The sequence below is a fragment of the Oncorhynchus mykiss genome, chromosome 19 (genome assembly GCF_013265735.2).
Source record: "Oncorhynchus mykiss isolate Arlee chromosome 19, USDA_OmykA_1.1, whole genome shotgun sequence".
Taxonomy (NCBI): domain Eukaryota; kingdom Metazoa; phylum Chordata; class Actinopteri; order Salmoniformes; family Salmonidae; genus Oncorhynchus; species Oncorhynchus mykiss.
This window is the reverse complement of record NC_048583.1, coordinates 41,984,756-42,004,718: the sequence shown is the minus strand read 5'-3', so window position 1 is coordinate 42,004,718 and position 19,963 is coordinate 41,984,756. Positions and strand designations below refer to the sequence as shown.

Below are 19,963 nucleotides of genomic sequence, written 5' to 3'. Positions count from 1 at the left end.
ATAGAGACATATACCAGCTCTACTGGTAGTACTGCTACTACCAGCGGTACTACACCTGCACCTGTCAATGACACAGGTTGTTCTGCTTCCACGAGCACATCCAATGCTAACATCAGTAATTCGTTGTTAGCCCAGCTAGCATGGACACTGAGAGTTGTGAATCTGATGCAGCCGAAGAGCTACTGCCCTCTTACCAGGGAAAGCACCGAACAACAGACAGGGACGTTGGACCATCGAAGAGGCGTAAATATGATGAGAACTACACTGATTTGGGGTTCAATTATATTGAGAGTTGTGCCTTTCCTCAGCCACAGTGTGTTATATGTGCAAAAGTACTATCTCACAACTCGATGAAACCTTCACTATTGCGCAGACATTTAGAAACAAAACATGACGATTTGAAAAATAAACCACAGGAGCTTTTTGAGGGAAGATTAAGACTTTCGAGTAGTAAGACATGTATAAAAGCAACAGATACCATTAATAAGAAGGGGCTAGAAGTGTCTTATATGGTGAGCTATCGAGTGGCTAGGACAGGCAAGTCCCATACTATTGTGGAGGACTTAGTTCTTCCTGCTGCCACAGATATGGCTGGGACAGTGCTGGGGAAAAGGCAAAAAAACTATACAGACATTTCCTTCATCAAACAACACTGTTTCACGACGCATCAGTGACATGGCAGAAGATGTTTTGAAACAATTACTGCTTCGCATACAAGCCAGTGAATTCTATGCGTTATAGCTGGATGAGAGGATATTTTTAATTCGCTGGACAGCTTTTTGACATCAAACGGACTTTGGTGGTCAAGATGTGTTGGTATCTGTAATGATGGCGCAAAAACCATGACAGGTAGACATAGTGGAGTGGTAACGCACGTGCAAGCAGTTGCTCCCGACGCCACTTGGGTCACTGCAGTATCCACCGAGAGACTCTTGCTGCCAAGGGTATGACTGACAGCTTGAAAGACGTTTTGGACACTACAGTGAAAATAGTTAACTTTGTTCAAGCAAGGCCCCTGAACTCTTGTGTATTTTCTGCATTATGCAATGATATCGGCAGCGACCATGTAACGCTTTTACAACAGACAGAATTGCGCTGGTTATCAAGGGGCAAAGTATTGGCACGTTTTTTGTATTGAGAAACGAGCTTAAAGTTTTCTTCACTGACCATATTTTCACTTGTCTGACCGTTTGCATGATGAGTTTGTCACATGACTGGCCTATTTGGGTGATGTTTTTTCTGGCCTGAATGATGTGAATCTAGGATTACAGGGACTCTCCGCAACTACTTTCAATGTGCGGGACAAAATTGAGGCTATGATTAAGAAGTTGGAGCTCTTCTCTGTCTGCATTAACCAGGACAACACACAGGTCTTTCCATCATTGTATGATTTTTTGTGTGCAAATGAACTCAAGCTTACGGACAGTCAAAGTCAAATATGATATAGCGAAGCACCTGAGTGAGCTGGGTGCGCAATTACGCAGGTACTTTCCAGAAACAGATGACACAAACAACTGGATTCGTTATCCCTTTCATGCCCTGCCTCCAGTCCACTTACCGATATCTGAACAAGAGAGCCTCATTGAAATTGCAACAAGCGGTTCTGTGAAAATTGAATTTAAATCAGAAGCCACTGCCAGATTTTTTTATTGATTTTCTTGCCTTGGCAAATCGCACTGTTAAGACACTGATGCCCTTTGCTACCACGTGCCTGTTATTAGATTATTATCTGTGCATTGGTCCTATAAGAGCTCTCTGTCACTTCCCACGAGCCGGTTTGTGACAAAAACAAATTATTATGTTTAATAAATGTATTGTATAGTGTGTGTGTGTGTGGCAGGCTAACAATGATGGAAAAAAACAACATTTGAGAGTGCGCAGCTGGAGGTTGAATGTTTGAAGGGGTACGGGACTATAAAACGTTTGGGTACCACTGATCTATATCATTGACAAACATGCAGAATAACTATTGGATGCAGCAGACTAACCATGTTGATTATAATTAGACAAGAAGGACCTGGAGTTTTTCCTGACTAGGTGACCTGACCCGGAGAGAAGCCTGGCCCTAGTGATGTGCTGTAGTCTTACCTGCAGACAGTGAAGCAGAGGGCCCCGCTGGCCCCGGCCCCCAGCATGCTGCTCAGCAGGTTGACACTGTGGGCCGGAGACACGGAGAGGGAGAGATAGGGCAGTAGGGACAGAGCCAGCCAGGCTAAGAGGGTGAAGACTGGGTATCCCGGGGGGTGAGCCACCTGCACCAACAGAGAGAGAGAGAAAGGACAGTAACCGGGGGAGGGATGATGAGGAGAGCGACAGGAGGGAACCCACTATCCTGAGGACATCAGTGTATAGGTAGAAGTTTTTCCTGGCCCATTCAGGAAATACTCCTGGCCCAGGATATCAGGCTAATGCGTTTGAGGAGTGGGAAATGTTTAAATAAGTGTGGTGGAACTATACAGAGTGGGGGTACGGGGCTGAGGCAGGATGAAAGGGAGAGGTGGTAGCAGGGTAATGAAAGCCTGTCATTTTAATTAGCCTCACTTCCACCAGTGCTGTACCTGAGTGCCCCAGGGGGAGTGGTGGTGGAAGTGAAGGGATGGAGTGGTAGGCCTAGACAGCCATACTGTTACTGGGTCCTGACCACTGACTGACTGACTCTGCTATGAGAGGGCCTCCCAACCCTCTTTTGTCTCTCTACACAAACCATTCCTCCTCCTCTTCCTCCCTTCATCACTTCCCAAGGACAGGGCAACTCTCTGGGGTCCGTGCTGCAGCACGTGGTGCACACCAGCCTCCCAAATCCCCTCAGAGCCGCAGCCACTCTCACCCGGGGGATCCCAGAAATCACTGCAATTAGCCGCTAAGTCTCCTCCAGGCCGATAAGGGCTCAGTCATTACACACAGACTCCTTCCCTGACACAGATAAGGCTGGGTCAGCCGTAGAGCAGGGGCAGCCCTTCAAATGGAGCCGCCACTGAGAGGTGAGGGAGTGATTGCACCACCAATCATCACGGACACGGCCGAGGCTCACTGGATCCTTGGGTATGTCCACAACAACCAGCCTCAGCTAGGTCTGAGGAGAGTGGGGAGAGACTGGAGGAGCTTTTAAAGCAAGGGAGGTCAAAGGGAGGTCAAATGGAAAGACAGAAGGAGAAGAAATGTGGCCAGTAAAAAGGCACAGAGAAGGGGGAGGAGCCCAAGAGAGAGAGAGAAAGAAAAGGAAGGGGTGAAGGGAGACAGTGAAAAATCTCAGTTTGATAAACAGATGGGTGGGTCAGACAGGCAGGCAGTACCACACAGGTGAACATGAGGTGGAGGTAGGAAAGACGGGATGTGGGGGAAAATCGAGATGGACCGGCTCATAGTTAAAGAGCTAAAAGACAGCGGAGGGACACCAAGGCCACTGGGAGCTGTGGGGAGAGAGAGCTCCAGAGCTCAGGGGATCAGAGGGGAGGGCCGGCGTTCCCGGGCCCAGGGAGGACCGCCGAACACTGGGGAGGCCTGACACGCAGGCCACACGGACTGCGGCACTAACGGCAGGATTACTGGCATAGTGACACCGACACAGCCTCCCTAAAAGGATCACAGCAGCGTAATAAACTTTATTAAATAATAAAACTTATTATAACTGTTAACCCGATTTAGTTCATTCTTCCCAGCTTACACACACACACAAAAAAAGATATAATGAGCCTTATACCATACATAAGGCAGAGCCTAAGAAAGCCATCGCCTTACCATTGACTTTAATTGGATTTGAAAAACGGGTTGCAAATTATAGCATTCTCTACTTCCAACTTAGTCAAATAAGTGTATAGAAAAGAAGGGAAAAACCTGTGGACTGAATGTAAATGAATCTGCTTTCTGCCCATGCTTAATTAAACTTCCGTAATGCTTAAAGGAGTTAATGAGTGAATTGATTAAACAATAAGGCTAATTCTTACCCCCAGCTCACAAGCAGCGGTGATCAGCTCTCCTGTGGAAGACAATAGGGGAGGAAATGAATGTAAACCCAATCATTATTATTAAGAGACAAGTCTGCTCCAAAGTTTTCCCAAATCAAATACTTGCACTGGGGTTTTGCATTAATTTGCCTGGATCAAAACCTGCAAATCTTCCCAGTGTGACATTTCCTAAGCGGCACGCTCATTCTCTTCCTCTCTCGATTCTCCCCCCTACGCACACGCACACGCACACACACACACACACACACACACACACACACACACACAGCAAAACTACTCCCATCTCCGCCACACACACACACACACACACGCACACACACACACACACACACACACACACACAGCAAAACTACTCCCATCTCCGCCACACACACACACAAACACACCATAACACTTCCTCCCCAATGCTTCGCCACACAGGCACACACGTAGGCTGATCTGAGAGTATCGCTCCTGTTCCAAACCTCCCCATGCACCAGGTCCCTTCTCTTTCGTCTTTCCATCCCTTTCTCTCTGTTCACACACTCCCAGCCTCTCCTTTGGTCCAGAGAGGACACAGAGATGGAGGCAGTGTTGGTGACAATGAGAGCATGATGGGGTAAGCTTAAGGACACAGGAGCTGGTTGCAAGGTTTATGACTGTCTCTACCTCTGTGTGGGGTGCAGCATAAACTGCATTCATCCCCCTAAATGCTATTTCAGGATGCATCAGATCATTTTGGGCACAAACCCATTTGTGCCAGAATCTATCCAATGCGTTTCCAATTACACAGATTTTTCACCCAATGTTTGCATCTCCCACTCATGAAAATTGAAATTTTGTTCAGATTAAATGTAATTGATAAATAGGTGTGCCCTACACAACACCCTCTGCTGGCCGAATATAGATAAATCAGATATTGTTTTCTCTGGGGTACAATTCAATTACAATATTTTTCTACATAAAAACAGATTAAGAAATGAGAATTGTAGTTTTTGCATCAAGGTTTTGTATGAAATATAACTTGACTGATACATTTGTGTATAAGAGAGTCTTTGCAAATATGCCTATATAATTGTACTGATGGTGTTACATGTGGTCAATTTGCAATAAATGTAGGCTATATAGTTGGAAATGGTTCTTCTAGCTCTGTGCTATAATGTTTGGCCATATTGACTGAATTAAAATACATTTTTCAGTTGAGAAATATGATTTTTATAAATATCAGTAACACACATAAACATACAAAATGACTGTCGAATTGCAAGAACTGGGGTTTTGAGGCAATACCAAAATTACAGAACATTGCAGTATAATTTCAAACAGTTGGCCGACCTGCCTCTATTTTCTGCATTTAACCTCTGTGATACAGTGCATTATCATGTTTGACTTTCTGGCGCATGAAGCGCCCTCACTCTTATCAGTTTAATAGGCCATGAAACCCGAAACCTCTTCAATTGCACAGCTCAAATGTTTCCATTGGTCCATTTCACCTGGCATGAGAACTACCTGTCATCATTTATCATCACTCTGTCTCATCTTCCATTTCACACTACATATTCCATATTGTACACTAACATACAATTGTAAATAATATAGGGCCACAACATCAGAGTGGCAGAGGCACAGAGATACAGCAGTGCTGCGGTCCCATTACTAAAATGGGAAAATATATGAGTCGACAGGGTAGCAGCGTGGACGCCAAGAGTCTTTGTTATAGCAGAGCATAGGCACCCACACCAGCCTTCCCATAATCCCTGTCACTTCCACACACCACATTCCTAGACAACAGCGTTCCCGCAGGGTGTGCTCAAGCCTCTCTGGGGCGCATCACACCTAAAGAGATTAGAACATGGAAACGGAGACCTGGAGAATTGGGAAAGGGTGTTCAGCTGGCACTATCGGAGCGGGCATCCTGCACCGTCCCTAAACGCTGTGGAGAAGGGTCTGGACGTTTTTTCAAAGGCCCAGGCCTCTCGGCAGCATCACAACCAGCAGGGCTACTCGGGGCTTTTCTCCTGTACTCTCCCCTACTCCCCCATATCTGGCCCAGGCTTTTCAAATGGTTCCATCTTGCAAAATGCAGTTTCAATGTATTTCCCCTTTGCAGAATGTATGCCAGAACAACACAAACCTAGTGAGCAAAGCATTCATGCCCCCAAATCCACTTTTACTGTAGCTGAACCTACACTATATATACACACAATAGTATGTGGACACCCCCTTCAAATCAGTGGCTTTTACTTTTTCAGCCACACACAGCTGACAGGTGTATAAAAATCGAGCACACAGCCTCCATAGACAACATTGGCAGTAGAATGGCCTTTACTGAAGAGCTCTGACTTTCAACGAGGCACCTTTCCATCAAGTCAGTTCGTCAAATTTCTGCCCTGCTAGAGCTGCCCGGTCAACTGTAAGTGCTGTTATTGTGAAGTGGAAATGTCAAGGAGCAACAACAACAGCTCAGCCGCGAAGTGGTAGGCCACACAATCTCACAGAATGAGACCGCCGAGTGCTGAAGCATCTGTCCTCAGTTGAAACACTCACTATAGAGTTCCATACTGCCTCTGGAAGCAATGTCAGCACAAGAACTGTTCATCGGGGAATTCATGAAATGGGTTTCCATGGCCGAGCAGCCGCACACAAACCTAAGATCGCCATGCACAGTGTGGTGTAAAGCTCACCACCATTGGACTCTTGAGCAGTGGAATAGCATTCTCTGGAGTGATAAATCACGCTTCACCATCTGGGAGTCCGACGAACGAATCTAGGTTTGCAGGATGCCAGGAGAAAGCTACCTGCCCCAATGCATAGTGCTGACTGTAAAGTTTGGTGGAAGAGGAATAATGGTCTGGGGCTACTTTCACGGTTCAGGCTAGGCCCCTTACTTCCAGCATTCAATGACATTCTAGACGAGTCTGTGCTTTCAACATTGTAACAACAGTTTGGGGAAGGCCCTTTCCTGTTTCAGCATGACAATGCCCCTGTGCACAAAGAGAGGTCCATACAGAAATGGTTTGTTGAGATCGGTGTCAAAGATCTTGACTGTCCTGCACAGAGCCCTGACCTCAACCCCATCGAACACCTTTGGGATGAATTGTAACGATGACTGTGAGCCAGGCCTAATCACCCAACATCAGTCTCTGACATCATTAACATGCTGACCAGACCCGACACGTCGCGTGCACCGCAAATTAAATTTAGAAATCCATGTTATTCAATTGTTGCACCCACACTGCTCGAGAGCCAAAGAGCGTCTGCTACACCAAGGGCTAAAATAGAACTCATTCCTATTTCTGACGCAGATCGCTCTGAAAGTCCCGCCTCTCCCATCTCCTCATTGGTTATACCCACGTAGGTGTGACTGAAAGACGAACTGTTTTGCCTGTAGTTGTGGTAATACAATGAAAGTTTAGATGCGATCACCATATAAGTTAAATGATGAAAAAGCCTGGAAGGAGGAGAGATGACTAGAAACGATTCGGTTGGACGTTTTTTGTCGGAGTAGAGGTCCTTGTGCATTTCAGGTAAAATAACAACTCAATATTTATATCCCAGGACAAATTAGCTAGCAACAGCAAGCTAGCTAAATAGGACAAATTAACGTTAGCTAGCAAGTGCAAGCTAACTAGCTAAATTGCCATACATGTTTAATGATTTTCAACCTGTCCCCAAATTAATGTCATTGGTTCAGAGTTTGTTTTGATATTTTAACCTGCGTGTCGTGATCGCGTTTGGTGTGGGGAGGAAAAAATAAATGTATGCACGATAGCGCACGCGCGCAGCCGGTTTGGGTTCCGTGTAATGCTCTTGTGGCTGAATGGAAACAAGTTCCTGCAGCAATGTTCCAACATCTAGTGTAAAGTCTTCCCAGAAGAGTGAAGGCTGGAATAGCAGGAAAGATGTTTGACGAGCAGGTGTCCACATATTTTTTGTCATGTAGTGTACATACCGGTATGATATTTCTAAGCACAGTTTGTAGCCTACTTACATAGGCCATTACTTCATGAAATGCATTAAATGAATGTTGTCAAAAATCATAATAAAAAGAGGATTTAGTATGGAAATTTGTTACCATGGGTCAAGAGTAGCTGCAATTATTCCTGCAACAACATATAACCTAAAGATTACCTACACTAAATAACCATTGCTCTCTGCAATAACAAGGCATAAATGAGGCATTTCTTATTTTAGTAACTACTGTACATCAAAAGTGAATGTTAAACTTAGTAAACTACTAGCCAACACAAACCGTTTTTCTTAAAGAGAAACATTTGGATCTTGTTCTTATTGAGAGGTTTTTGAAGGAAATGCAGTTTCTCTTTAGGAAATAAAACCCACATTATGTTAATAACAATGCAAATGGTGGAGGAGAGGAGACTTGACACTAAAGCCTGACAAAAGTATTGTGGCAGATGTGAATGTCACAGTCCCCCATCCATGGTTATCTATGAATCAGTAATCCTGACACTGGAGTAATTCCCTGTCTCAGTCTGCTGGCAAGCAGAGACACACCACTACCTGCTGAATACATTACTAAAAACTTTAAAAACGCAGTTCATTGTCGCTTCATTGTCATAATTTGAATGAAAATTTTACTTTTATCACTAAATAAATGTGCACTGCCAATCTTCACTTCATGCCAAAATAATCTCCTCTGATAGGAAGAGACAGAGGAAGCACATGAGAAACAAAACAATGTTCTGACCACAAATAGTGGAAACATTTCACATTTTGTTAAGTAGGCCTATAAAACTACATACAATTTTACTGTTTGTTTGTGATGGTTAAAGAGACAATCTATAAGAGACTGAGTGTGCACAAGATATACTAAACAAATAGAAGAATATTAGCAAATGTTATCAAATAAGCCTATATAACTGCATAGATGTTTACTGTATGTTTGCAGGACACATGAAAACAAACATTCAGCACCATGGACAGTACAGTACAAACTAAAACAAAGGACTTGAGGGCTTATTCAACACCAATGCCACTGAACAGAGCTGTATCCAGGCACCTCATATCATTTTTTTTTATTTTTTTATTTTACCTTTATTTAACCAGGCAAGTCAGTTAAGAACAAATTCTTATTTTCAATGACGGCCTGGGAACAGTGGGTTAACTGCCTGTTCAGGGGCAGAACGACAGATTTGTACCTTGTCAGCTCGGGGGTTTGAACTCGCAACCTTCCGGTTACTAGTCCAACACTCTAACCACTAGGCTACCCTGCCGCCTCATGAGAAGATTCAATGCACTGGAATGTCACCACCAGAAAAGTGTGCACTGAATATAATATGAACGTTTTTGGATGTAATGGAGTAACAAGTTATATATGGGTAAGTAGAGAACATTTTGAATGTAAAGAGTATGTAAAGAGTATGAAACTGACATTAGCTACTTCTGCATGCACACTGAAAAAGGTGTATGCAAAAGTGATTTGCTCACAAACCATGATATACTGTGATTAAATTGTATCCTTAACAAGAGCAATGCTACATATAGTACCTGTATGATTAGTCAGATCACCGGTAGGTGAGACGTCACCACCAGTCAGTCACTCGTCATAAACCATACACGATTGGCTGCCTGACAAGCTCATAAGCTTTACCTGAGTCTCCACCGGGGACAGCCTTCTGTGTGCAGGGCAGGTAAAGCGCTGCGACAAAGGCGACAGTGGCGCCAGTCAGCACCCAGCTTCTCTGCTCCACCACCATGGCTAGTTAGCTAGGTAGAGGGGGAAAAACACGAATTGTTAGCTAGCTTGCATGCACAATTAGCTGGAAAGCTAAGCTAGCACTGAAACAATGAGTAGCTAGCTAGCCCTAGGTTTCAATGCTAACACCCCAACGTCTATTTACAAATGTTTTTTTGTTGTTGTGCCAAAGTAACGTTAGCTATTCTAATTTTAAAGCACAGCCTAGCTAACGTAGCCTAGCCAGCTACGGCAGCTAGCTAGCCTATTCATTGAAAGTAATGTCCAAGATACTGGTAACTACTCCAGACCCATGCCATGCGCATTCTATTTCTCCGCTACAAAGACGCGACATTCATATTGACTCGTGCATATTAGGTATTATTGATTAAATGTCTTACTGTAAGAAACAAATCAATAGCTAGCTTCCAAAAATACTTGCATGGTCCACAACAGGTTATTCCGTATAAAGTTCAAATGACAATAGTCACACTGCTGATTTCACTTCCTGGTCTGCCCATCAGCAGCATTCTCCAAGGGACAGGGGGACAACCAGAGGGAACTGCAGTATTGACGGATGGTAGATTTGGGGAAAAAATGGGTTAGGGTAGTCTAGGTCACATCCAACAAGAGGGAATAGAGTACATGTGTATACCCTACACTTTTACCAGAGCTTGCTACTACTCAGTAATCCTGTCAAAATGTCTGAACATTTGGCAAACACACACAAACATCCAGATCTTGCACATCTATTTGAAAATGTAACATTTGCCTGCTCTTTTTGAGATTGATTGACAGACATCATTATGATATCATCTGATACTTCATCCCAACCTATGGTCATCATAAGGCTCCATAAAATGTTTTTGGGTTGAACATTGAATATGTTTGTAACCTAGGTGTTTTAATGTGATTATGGAAGGACAGAGCAAGATTAAATTGCCCTGTAACTTGCTCAATATGCTGAGAACCTAAGGGGACCATGACTTCTGTCATTTTTTGTTGTATCTTCTAACCTGATTTTGAGTGTGTAATCACATGCTCAATGATGGACTACTCTGTATCAGTCAGAGGAGGAAGTACAGTGCATTACAATGGAGCCAATACACTGGGCCAGCTTAAGAATGTTGACAAACCAGGTAAACTTAAACTCAAACATAGCCAGCTGCCTTATTGGATTTGGAGTTTTTTGAAAGAAGCTATACGCCACGGTCATCCTGTGAGGTGTTAAGGAATTACTGAAGGAAGCTGCGTTTGTTTTGGTTCCTGATTGGGTGTGTTGATACAGTCAGTCAAGCTGAAAAAGGCTCTAGGTTCTTGTATATGATGGAGAGAGGAGAGATTAGCATCCTATATGAATAACACTTAACATACAGCAGATGATCATGTCAACATCTCAGATCAAATCATATTTTCACTGGTGTAGAATGTAGATGGTGCAGATATTCTTGTTTCAAAAGCCCTACAAATTTGTCCATAAAATTTACTAAAATTATGAAAGTGTTTGGTTCGCTTTAGGCATTAAATCATGACTGGAGAGGGAAGTGTCGACACATAATTATGGGGACACATTTATATTACTTCTCCTTTCTCTTATGGTTTATAGCTGCATAGATTCATTCTTCTATAAGTCCAGCTACATCACAGTATATGTTCAAATGTGGGCTAATGTGCAATGATACTGAAATGAGGTGTACATGCACCCCTAAATGTCTCACAAGTGTCCACATTCCCAAGTTGAAGGGTTACCCTAATAAAGAAATTGCCCTTTTGAACTGATAATAATCACACTATATCATAAATGGGTCTGATCCCTCAGTAAATTGAGCCCTTGGCGAGGTGGAGTGGTGTCAGCACCTAAAGAACTCAGAGATGGTTCTCTAATCCTCTCTCCCCTCTCACCAACACCCGTACTGTCTAATCAGTCTTAAACACACACACACACACACACACTCACATCCAGCATATATACACACACACCAGCACTCACCCTTCTTCACTCTCAGCTCAGCCATCTCTTCACTGTAATGTCACTCTTAATCCACGCTTGGTTATCCGCTGGGCTGCAGCGCTGGCAGAGGGATATGAGGAGGGAGAAGGGGGAAGTTGGAGTGTTCCATTACTCTCACAAATCCCGGCACATAGAAAAGGAGGATTTACGACAGGCCTTATAGATGCACAGATGCACCGTGGTGTATTTAGCATACACACAGATTCAAGTTCTCCCCCAAACAACCGAACAAGAGGGTTGTCAACGGAGGAATCCTCCAAGGGGATCGTTGGACAATACAGAACAGTTGCTACTCTGTATTTCCCTTTTTTGAGCTTGAAACATGTTTCATTAGCTAGTTTAAAATGCCTTTCTTGGCCAGGAAACCCAGATTGGACCACCAGCCACCACAACAACTCACCTTTCTATTTGTCTCATGATGCATTTCTGAACTTTGTAGACAGCCCATGCTAGGCTGCTACTGTAGCTACAAACTCAACTGCCTGCACAAAGTACAGAGGCATGTCTGTACTGTATGTGGCAGGCTGGCAGGCCACATTAGTGACACAGAACTCATCCCAGAGCCTGAGGGATTATACAGCATCCACAGCCCCCTCCCCGTCCCTCCCCCCATGCTTGCTGAAAATGTAAGACTTTTTTATTGACAGCTTGTCCAAGATGGGAATTACCCACATGGGTGAATCCCCGGTTCCATATGGCGCCAAGCTATTAGCAAATAATACTAGTCTGTAATGGCTGTGGTATTACGTTCATTATCTTTGCAGTTAGCCTATGTGTACAGAAAGAAAATTAATGTGTTAGCAATGGTGATTTGTAAAGTACAGTGATAGGGAAAGGGCATCCATCATAAATGGTAGTGTCACCCTCTGACCTTAGAGAGACGTTTTATTTCTCTATTTGGTTAGGTCAGGGTGTGATGTGGGGTGGGCATTCTATGTTTCTTTATTTCTATGTTTTGGCCGGGTATGGTTCTCAATCAGGGACAGCTGTCTATCGTTGTCTCTGATTGGGAATCATACTTAGGTAGTCCTTTTTTCCCTCCTTTCAGTGTGGGTAGTTAACTTTGTTAGAGGCATCATAGCCCTGTTAAGCTTCACGGTCGGTTTGTCTTGTTTATTGTTGACGACATTTATCTAATAAAAGGAATATGTACGCTCACCACGCTGCACCTTGGTCCACTTCTTAAGACGCCCGTGACGGGTTGGGGGCCTTAGATAAAGTAGGCTAGCTAGCGGGTTAATGTCTGACATCTTTCTCTGTACTGTAATTATGTGTGTTTTTGTAAATCTTGTTATGGCACCATTGTCTTGTACAAAATGTCCATTGGTACATTCTAAGCTGCTCTACAATCTCAATAGGATTGAATAATCAATGGCCTCTGAATGTGACGAAGAGCCATATGTTGAAAATGGAAAGTGCACTCTTGGTCGTGTTGTTTTTCAAAAATGTTTAGGCTTTTTTTCTATGCAAAGGTAAGCATTCAGGAGAGTCTGACACTGGTGCTCTCCCTGCCCTTGTAAAGAGTGAAGCCCACCATAATATCCACACTGTACTGTATGTCTTACATTGACAAATACACATACAGAGCGCATATACACACACACTCATGCAAAGAAGTGGCTACTCAAATATATCTATTTGGTCTGATTTCTCTCTTACTGTGATTTACTATATTATCTATTTTAATCTTACCTTAAGCATCCTGCAAACCCTGTGTAATCCACTAAAGCCCCTGTAAAATATGCTTCACAGTCATAATAGAATTGTTCGTCCTCCCGCCAAACAGTTGCACACACAGACTAACTGACACTATCCACACTGTGTATATCCATAGAGATCAAATGCAAACAAGCAGAAAGTCGGCCTCATACTTTGCTGCTTTTATATAGCACCCTGAACGTAGTGATCACGTACACAACACAAAAGCTACACAGGGACTACACCAGAGAAACTCCTCTTTTATGATCCAGAGTCTTTCCTAGTGGGTACTGATAGGTGGTCTAAACACTGCAGGTGGCAAAGCTATTTCAGACAGGATTCTTACTGATGTGGTTGTGATTGAAAAGCTATTTAGCAACCACTCAATGTAAGTCAGTTGACAGGGGAAAAAATGAGACACTGGTCCCAACGCACTTGTGTATCAACTGAATAACAAGGATGTTGTAGACGTTAGCCGTTTTCCCTTGGCACCATTTGGTTTAGAAAATGTTCCTAAACTAGACTGCTAGATGGAAAGGATAAACAAATCATAATCAACCTTTTGCACAATGGAACACAATGGGGTTGGGAGAACAGAGGACAACAAAGTGAGTCCTTGTTCCAATCGCCCAGAGCAGTACACCTAATGGAGACCAATTAAAATTAGAGGATTCAATTTTGCAAAACAACAGGAACCTGAAGATAAATCTTGTATCTTGGTTTGCAGTGAAGGCCACTACCTCACTTTGGTTTCTATCATGTTTGTTGTGGCATTTCAGAAAAGCAGCTGGCTACTGACAGAGTTGGTCCAAACTACCCCTCCAACATGGCACTAATCCTACACAATGAAGTTAGAGAGAGGAGTGTGTGTGAGAGAGAGAATGGGAGGAGAGTGAGAATAAAGGAAATAAGATGGTCTTTGACTGTGGTGTGAAGAATTTAGAAATAACAGGAGGAGGGAGGGAGACAGCACGTCACAGCATGGTTTCCATGTGGGAGCAATCCACTTACTTAAACTGATAAAGATTTAATTAACACACGACTCCTGCAATTACTCTGTAATTAAAGTAATTTGTCCCCTTGTTGGGATGAGTAGGCTATATGCCACAGCTTCCACAAAATAGGAAATTGGAGAAGGGGGGGGGGGGGGGGGGGGGGGTGTGACAGAGAAGAGAAAGAAGGGCGAGAGAGTGGTAAATCAGAAGAAGAAATGCCATCTGCCCACAAACAAATGTAGTTGATGACAAACATGCGCAGAGCATGCCCAGTAACAGCACAAAGGTCATAATCAAAGTCAAGGTCTTCTTCACCAGGTTGGGCCTGTTTTGAGTTCCAACAGGCAGAGGTCATAGGGGAGAGTGGGGACAAATGTAACAAGGGACAAATGTGACATTAAAAAACAGTCCTAGAGCAATATGCAATATTTAACATTCAAACTACACCTGGAGAAGGACTGTTTTTTTGGGAACCGGGATTCTGTTGTTGCATATAATCAAGGAAAATAGGAGGTTGAGTTCAGGAATTAAAACATTATTTCAAATACCCTCTCTACCCTGATTTATTTGCAGAGGTGCTCGACCATGGGGCCCAGGTAAGCGTGGACCTCTGCCTGCCACTATTTCAAGGTAAATGTAACTTCAGTTATAGCTGAATAACGGGTTTGGATAATTAATGAGACGTTTTCTGCGGCAAACAGTGACTAATTGCGCAAGACAGATATAGCCAGCAATTAATAATATTCATCCAACGCTTGCCATGATCCCCTACCGGTTCAATTTGCCGGGAGATTAAAACGACTGCCAAGTTTACTAAATTAAAAAGCGGGGAAACGAACGTGCGTCTTGTTGGGTTTGTGCGTGTGACGGTGTGCGCGTGTTGTTGTTACTTCATTTAAAGCGAGGGGGGATAACCCTATCTCTTATTTACAGACGATGATCTGCATATTATTTGCCTCGGTAGCACGCTGGGACATAGGTAAATATCATAGCCTTCAAGTCGCCAGCTAAGGTGTCCTATTGATAGCTTTGCGTGCAGCCTCCAGCCACCTGTGGCATTTCGCATGCCAGTTCACTGGGTCTTGGACAGAAAATAGATGAGGAGACAAAGATAAATTACGGTTACATGGTTGACACAGCAAGATATATGCCGTCTCCTGCTAGGATAATAAGGTTTACATGACAATATAGCTGAATGGCAACACATTACATATGCTGTCCCTCACCATGCCACATGGTCATATTCTAAACCATTTTCAAGTAAGGCCTAGCATTTTCCCGCTCTCCCCTACTATTTGATTATTGTCCAACACCACCACCTATTTTCCTCCTAAATATGTAGCAGTGGTATCAATTGATATCTTGTTTAGACTCACATTTTCAATAATAAGATGGATATTATCAACTTAATTTGAGTGGTTTTGTAATGGACTGCAAATTATCATTCATGATACCCACACCATCCTCCCAGTATCATTACCCACCATTCACTGAGGTTGACATCTGATCTTGTTACATCTGCTCCTGTCACGCCCTCTACTGCTCATCCTGTGTCTCCTTGACCTGCCGCCACTCCCCCAGTGCTCTCTCCCTCTGTGTGTGTGATTGTGTGAGTGGAGACAGGTGTGCTGGAATCAGAGCAGATTCCCACCAGCTGCAACATGTTCCATAATCAAGACCTCTACAAACACTCAGTACTGCCACTTCCACACTGCCAGATTGTAATCTCTGCTCAGTCAGTCTATGTTTCTAGCTGTTTGTCACTATTTAGATCCTGTTGTGCCCGTTTTCCTTGCCTGACACGGTTTCCTCTCCGCTACAGTTCTGCCCGCTCTGACTCTGGTCCCTGTCTCCAGTCCCACGTCTCATCATCCTGCTACTCTGCCCTGGATTCCCCACTCTACTGCTCCCTTGGATTCCCTTCTGGACCTGCTTACCCTGTCCCAACCCCTCTCGCTCCAGCCTCAGCCGCCTACCTGGTTTCCTGCAACCCGTCTGAGCTTCCACTGGCCTGCACTCCATCTTCCCCCTGCGTTTCAATAAATACCTTGGTATTTCAATAAATTCCCCACCCTCCTCACCTACTGCCAGCTTCCCATCTACACACCTGTCCAACAGCTGTTAAAACACACCACTCCCTACTCAAACACTGTTCCCCTCATAACTTCAAAATATGTTTTGGTGCAACATAAAAGGGAGGAGTGATGTAGTCATGGTTATCAGAAGGGAGACAACAAAGACTCAAGTTTGTTCTGGATTCAATCTCCTTCCTTGGGCACCTGTATCTCCCCTTCCTTGGGTGCATGTGTCTTTGGCTGATAGGACATGTATCCTGCTTCTGTCTTTGATCCTGCAGGTACGGGCTTCTAGTGAAGGCAGGCATCCTGACAGTCTGTCAGTGGGCTGAAATAATCACACACATTGTGTCTACCTTTCTCTGTTTGTGGTGCGCTCTTGGTGGACCGCTCCGCAATGGCATACATGCTGTGAAGCCTCCAGAACACAGTACTAAGCGCCACACTTCGAGGGCCGGTCTACAAATGGGTTACATATGTCCATCTTGATGGGAAATGCTTCAACATTGTACCATCACTCCTACCCAAAATTCTGCTGTATTACTACCTAAAGACTATACCATAGCAATGCTGTTTAGGTGAATAATGTTAGTAATTTTGACATTTAGCATACACAAAAAATGAATACTATCTTGGCAAATGTTACATTTTTGTACTTGGTTACAAACCTGGAAACTATTTTCATGCTTGAGTCATGGGCTCCCAAGTGGCGCAGCGGTCTAAGGCACTGCATCTCAATGCAAGAGGCATCACTATAGTGCCTGGATCGAATCCATGCTGCATTACATCTGGCCGTGATTGGGAGTCCCATAGGGCGGCGCACATTTGGCCCAGTGTTGCCGGAGTAGACTATCATTTTAAATAGGAATTTGTTATTAACTGACTTGCCTAGTTAAATAAAGGTTAAATGTTTTTTTTAAATGCCTGCAGCCTGATCCCTTTAGCGTGCTGCTGCTGCAGTATGTATGTGATCTGCATTAAGGTTCATTTGCTGCAGTATGCATGTGATCTGCATTAAGGTTCATTTGCACTTTGAATTTGTGAAGTTAACATTAAAATAGAGTATAGGAATTAAGGGAAGGTCACATTCACTGCTCTTGAAGTTCTCTGTGTTTGAAAAATGTTTCTTTCCTGTGTCAAGGGCTGATAAAATAAACTGTTTATATCACTCTATTACCAATAGTAAGTGTATTAAAGTCACATATTAACATTTAGAAACTGTCACTGTGTCAGTGTCATTTATTTGCATAACCCTGCCCCGCTTAAAGCAGTGCAGCCAACCAGTGATCTCCAAATTAACATTCTGTCACCAGTGTCTTCTCCGTCATTCAGAAAAACAGGTGAGGGTGCAGACACACAAACCCCTCTGAACATCGACAGGATTAATGTTAATTAGGAGGCACGGCATCCCACTGTTCCATCCTCATCCGCAAAATGACTAAATGACATGTTATCTATTTAAATCCTTTTGTGTGCCCTTAGTTTAGAGGGGAGCAAGTTGTGTATGATGAAAAATGTTGCTGTCTTTGTACAGTATTTCTACATAAACTGATCCACTAAAGCATGTGGACTCCGCTTCAAATGAGTGGATTCGGCTATTTCAGACACATAGAATCGAGCATACAGCCATGCAATCTCCTTAGTCAAACATGACTTTCAACCTGGCACTGTCATAGGATGCCACCTTTCCAGCAAGTCAGTTAGTCCAATTTCTGCCCTGCTAGAGCTGCCCCGGTCAACTGTACGTGCTGTTATTGTGAAGTAGAAACATCTAGGAGCAACAACGACAAAAAATTGTCTGTCCTCAGTTGCAACACTTACTACCAAGTTCCAAACTGCCCCTGGAAGCAACGTCAGTACAATAACTATTCGTTGGGAGCTTCATGAAATGGGTTTCCATGGCTGAGCAGGCTCACACAAGCCTAAAATCACCATGCGCAATGCCAAGCTTCGGCTGGGGTGGTGTAAAGCTCGTCGCTATTCGACTCTGGAAATGCGTTCTCTGAAGTGAAAATCACACATCACCATCTGGCAGTCCGACGAGACAAATCTGGGTTTGGCGGATGCCAGGAGAACGTTACCTGCCCCAATACAATGTGAACTGTAAAGTTTGGTGGCGGAGGAATAATGTACTGAGGCTGTTTTTCATGATTTGGGCTAAGACCCTTAGTTCCAGTGAATGGAAATATTAATGCTATAGCATACAATGACTTTCTATACGATTTTGTGCTTCCAACCTTGTGGCAACAGTTTCCTGTTTCAGCAATGCCCCCATGCAAAAAGCACGGTCCATACAGATATGGCTACTCGAGATCGGTGTGGAAGAATTTGACTGGCCTGCACAGAGCCCTGACCTCAACCCCATCGAACACCTTTGAGATGAATTGGAACGCCGACTGTGTGCACGACCTCACTAATGCTCCTGGCTGAATGGAAGGAGGTCCCTGATGCAATGTTACAACATCTAGTGGAAAACCCTCTCAGCAGAGTGGAGGCTGTTATAGCAGCAAAGGAGGGACCAACTTGGAATGAGATGTTCGATGAGCAGGCGTCTGCATACTTTTGCTCATGTAGTGCAGCTAGCCATGTAGAAATCGATGGTGGTACTTGAAGCCGTTATTAGGTGTAATACAGTTGATTGGTGACTATGACAGGAACATGTATTGGTTTGACATCCATACAAGCACATACTTTTGGCCAAGTAGTGTAATTATTCTACGAAGTAAAGAAGACTGAATGAACTCTCAGGAGTCCATCTTTTTCACTGGTATAGCTAAATGGAACACTAGTCACTTTGTTTACATACTGTATTCTAGTCAATGCCATCTATTGCTGTATATACACACACACAATTCTATCCTACGTATTCTACAGATATACTAAATATTATATCCACATACTGTCCATTCATTGTTCCTGGACCCCAGGAAGAGTAGCTGCTGCCTTGGCATTCTGTGCATATTGTTAGATATTTGGGCACTGTTGGAGCTAGAAACACAAGCATGACTCTTAACATGTGCCTTCTGTGTCTTGTTATTCATAATGCAATAAATGGCTGCCTTTATTCCGTCCCCTTCGTCGGTCATCCATTGCTGCCAGGTTTCCACTAGATAGCAAAGTCCAAATTGGCTATATTGTAAAAATGAATGAAACTAAATTGAGCTTTTTGGTTTTAAGGTTAGCAGAGTGGTTAAGGTCGATTTGAATTAAAATCACATTTTAAGAAGATAAATTATAGAAATAGGCAAGGCTTATGACTTTGTGGCTGTGGTAATTAGAGACGACCCTGCTGCCATGTGTTGTGTGTTCAATGTTTCCCCTAGGCATCATTTGCACCTTACAGGACACTGGGTAGCAGTATGCCCATAGTTGAGGAAATAGTGTCCTCTAGTGGTTTGTACAGTGATCTGCATAAACAGAGGAAATGGTCAGAAAATGTTCCCATTTTGCCATTATTTACAGTAAAAAACGAGGCCTATACCAACTTGATACTATGACCATGTTGAAACAAGGATAGTATCAGAAAATGTTGCTGATGGGCTTTT

The 19,963-nt window shown here is 43.6% G+C and overlaps 1 protein-coding gene across 3 annotated transcripts in view; it reads right to left on the bottom strand.

Annotated features, from left to right (window-relative positions):
* The window catches only part of tmem260 (transmembrane protein 260), a 40,682-nt gene extending 24,733 nt beyond the window's left edge, over window positions 1–15,949 (bottom strand). The window contains exons 1-5 of one of the 3 annotated variants that reach the window (XM_021574339.2): window positions 15,828–15,949; window positions 11,630–11,710; window positions 9,556–9,671; window positions 3,945–3,976; window positions 2,089–2,252 (exon numbers count right to left, since the gene is read on the bottom strand). In XM_021574339.2, coding sequence (XP_021430014.2) covers window positions 2,089–2,252; window positions 3,945–3,976; window positions 9,556–9,661 — 302 coding nt within the window. In that variant the 5' untranslated portion in view covers window positions 9,662–9,671; window positions 11,630–11,710; window positions 15,828–15,949. Of the gene's footprint in view, window positions 1–2,088; window positions 3,574–3,944; window positions 3,977–9,555; window positions 9,672–10,040; window positions 10,204–11,629; window positions 11,711–15,827 lie in introns of those variants that run through there. The other 2 variants (XM_021574338.2, XM_021574341.2) reach the window with 2 other exon arrangements.
* Between the last annotated feature and the right edge of the window lie 4,014 nt (window positions 15,950–19,963).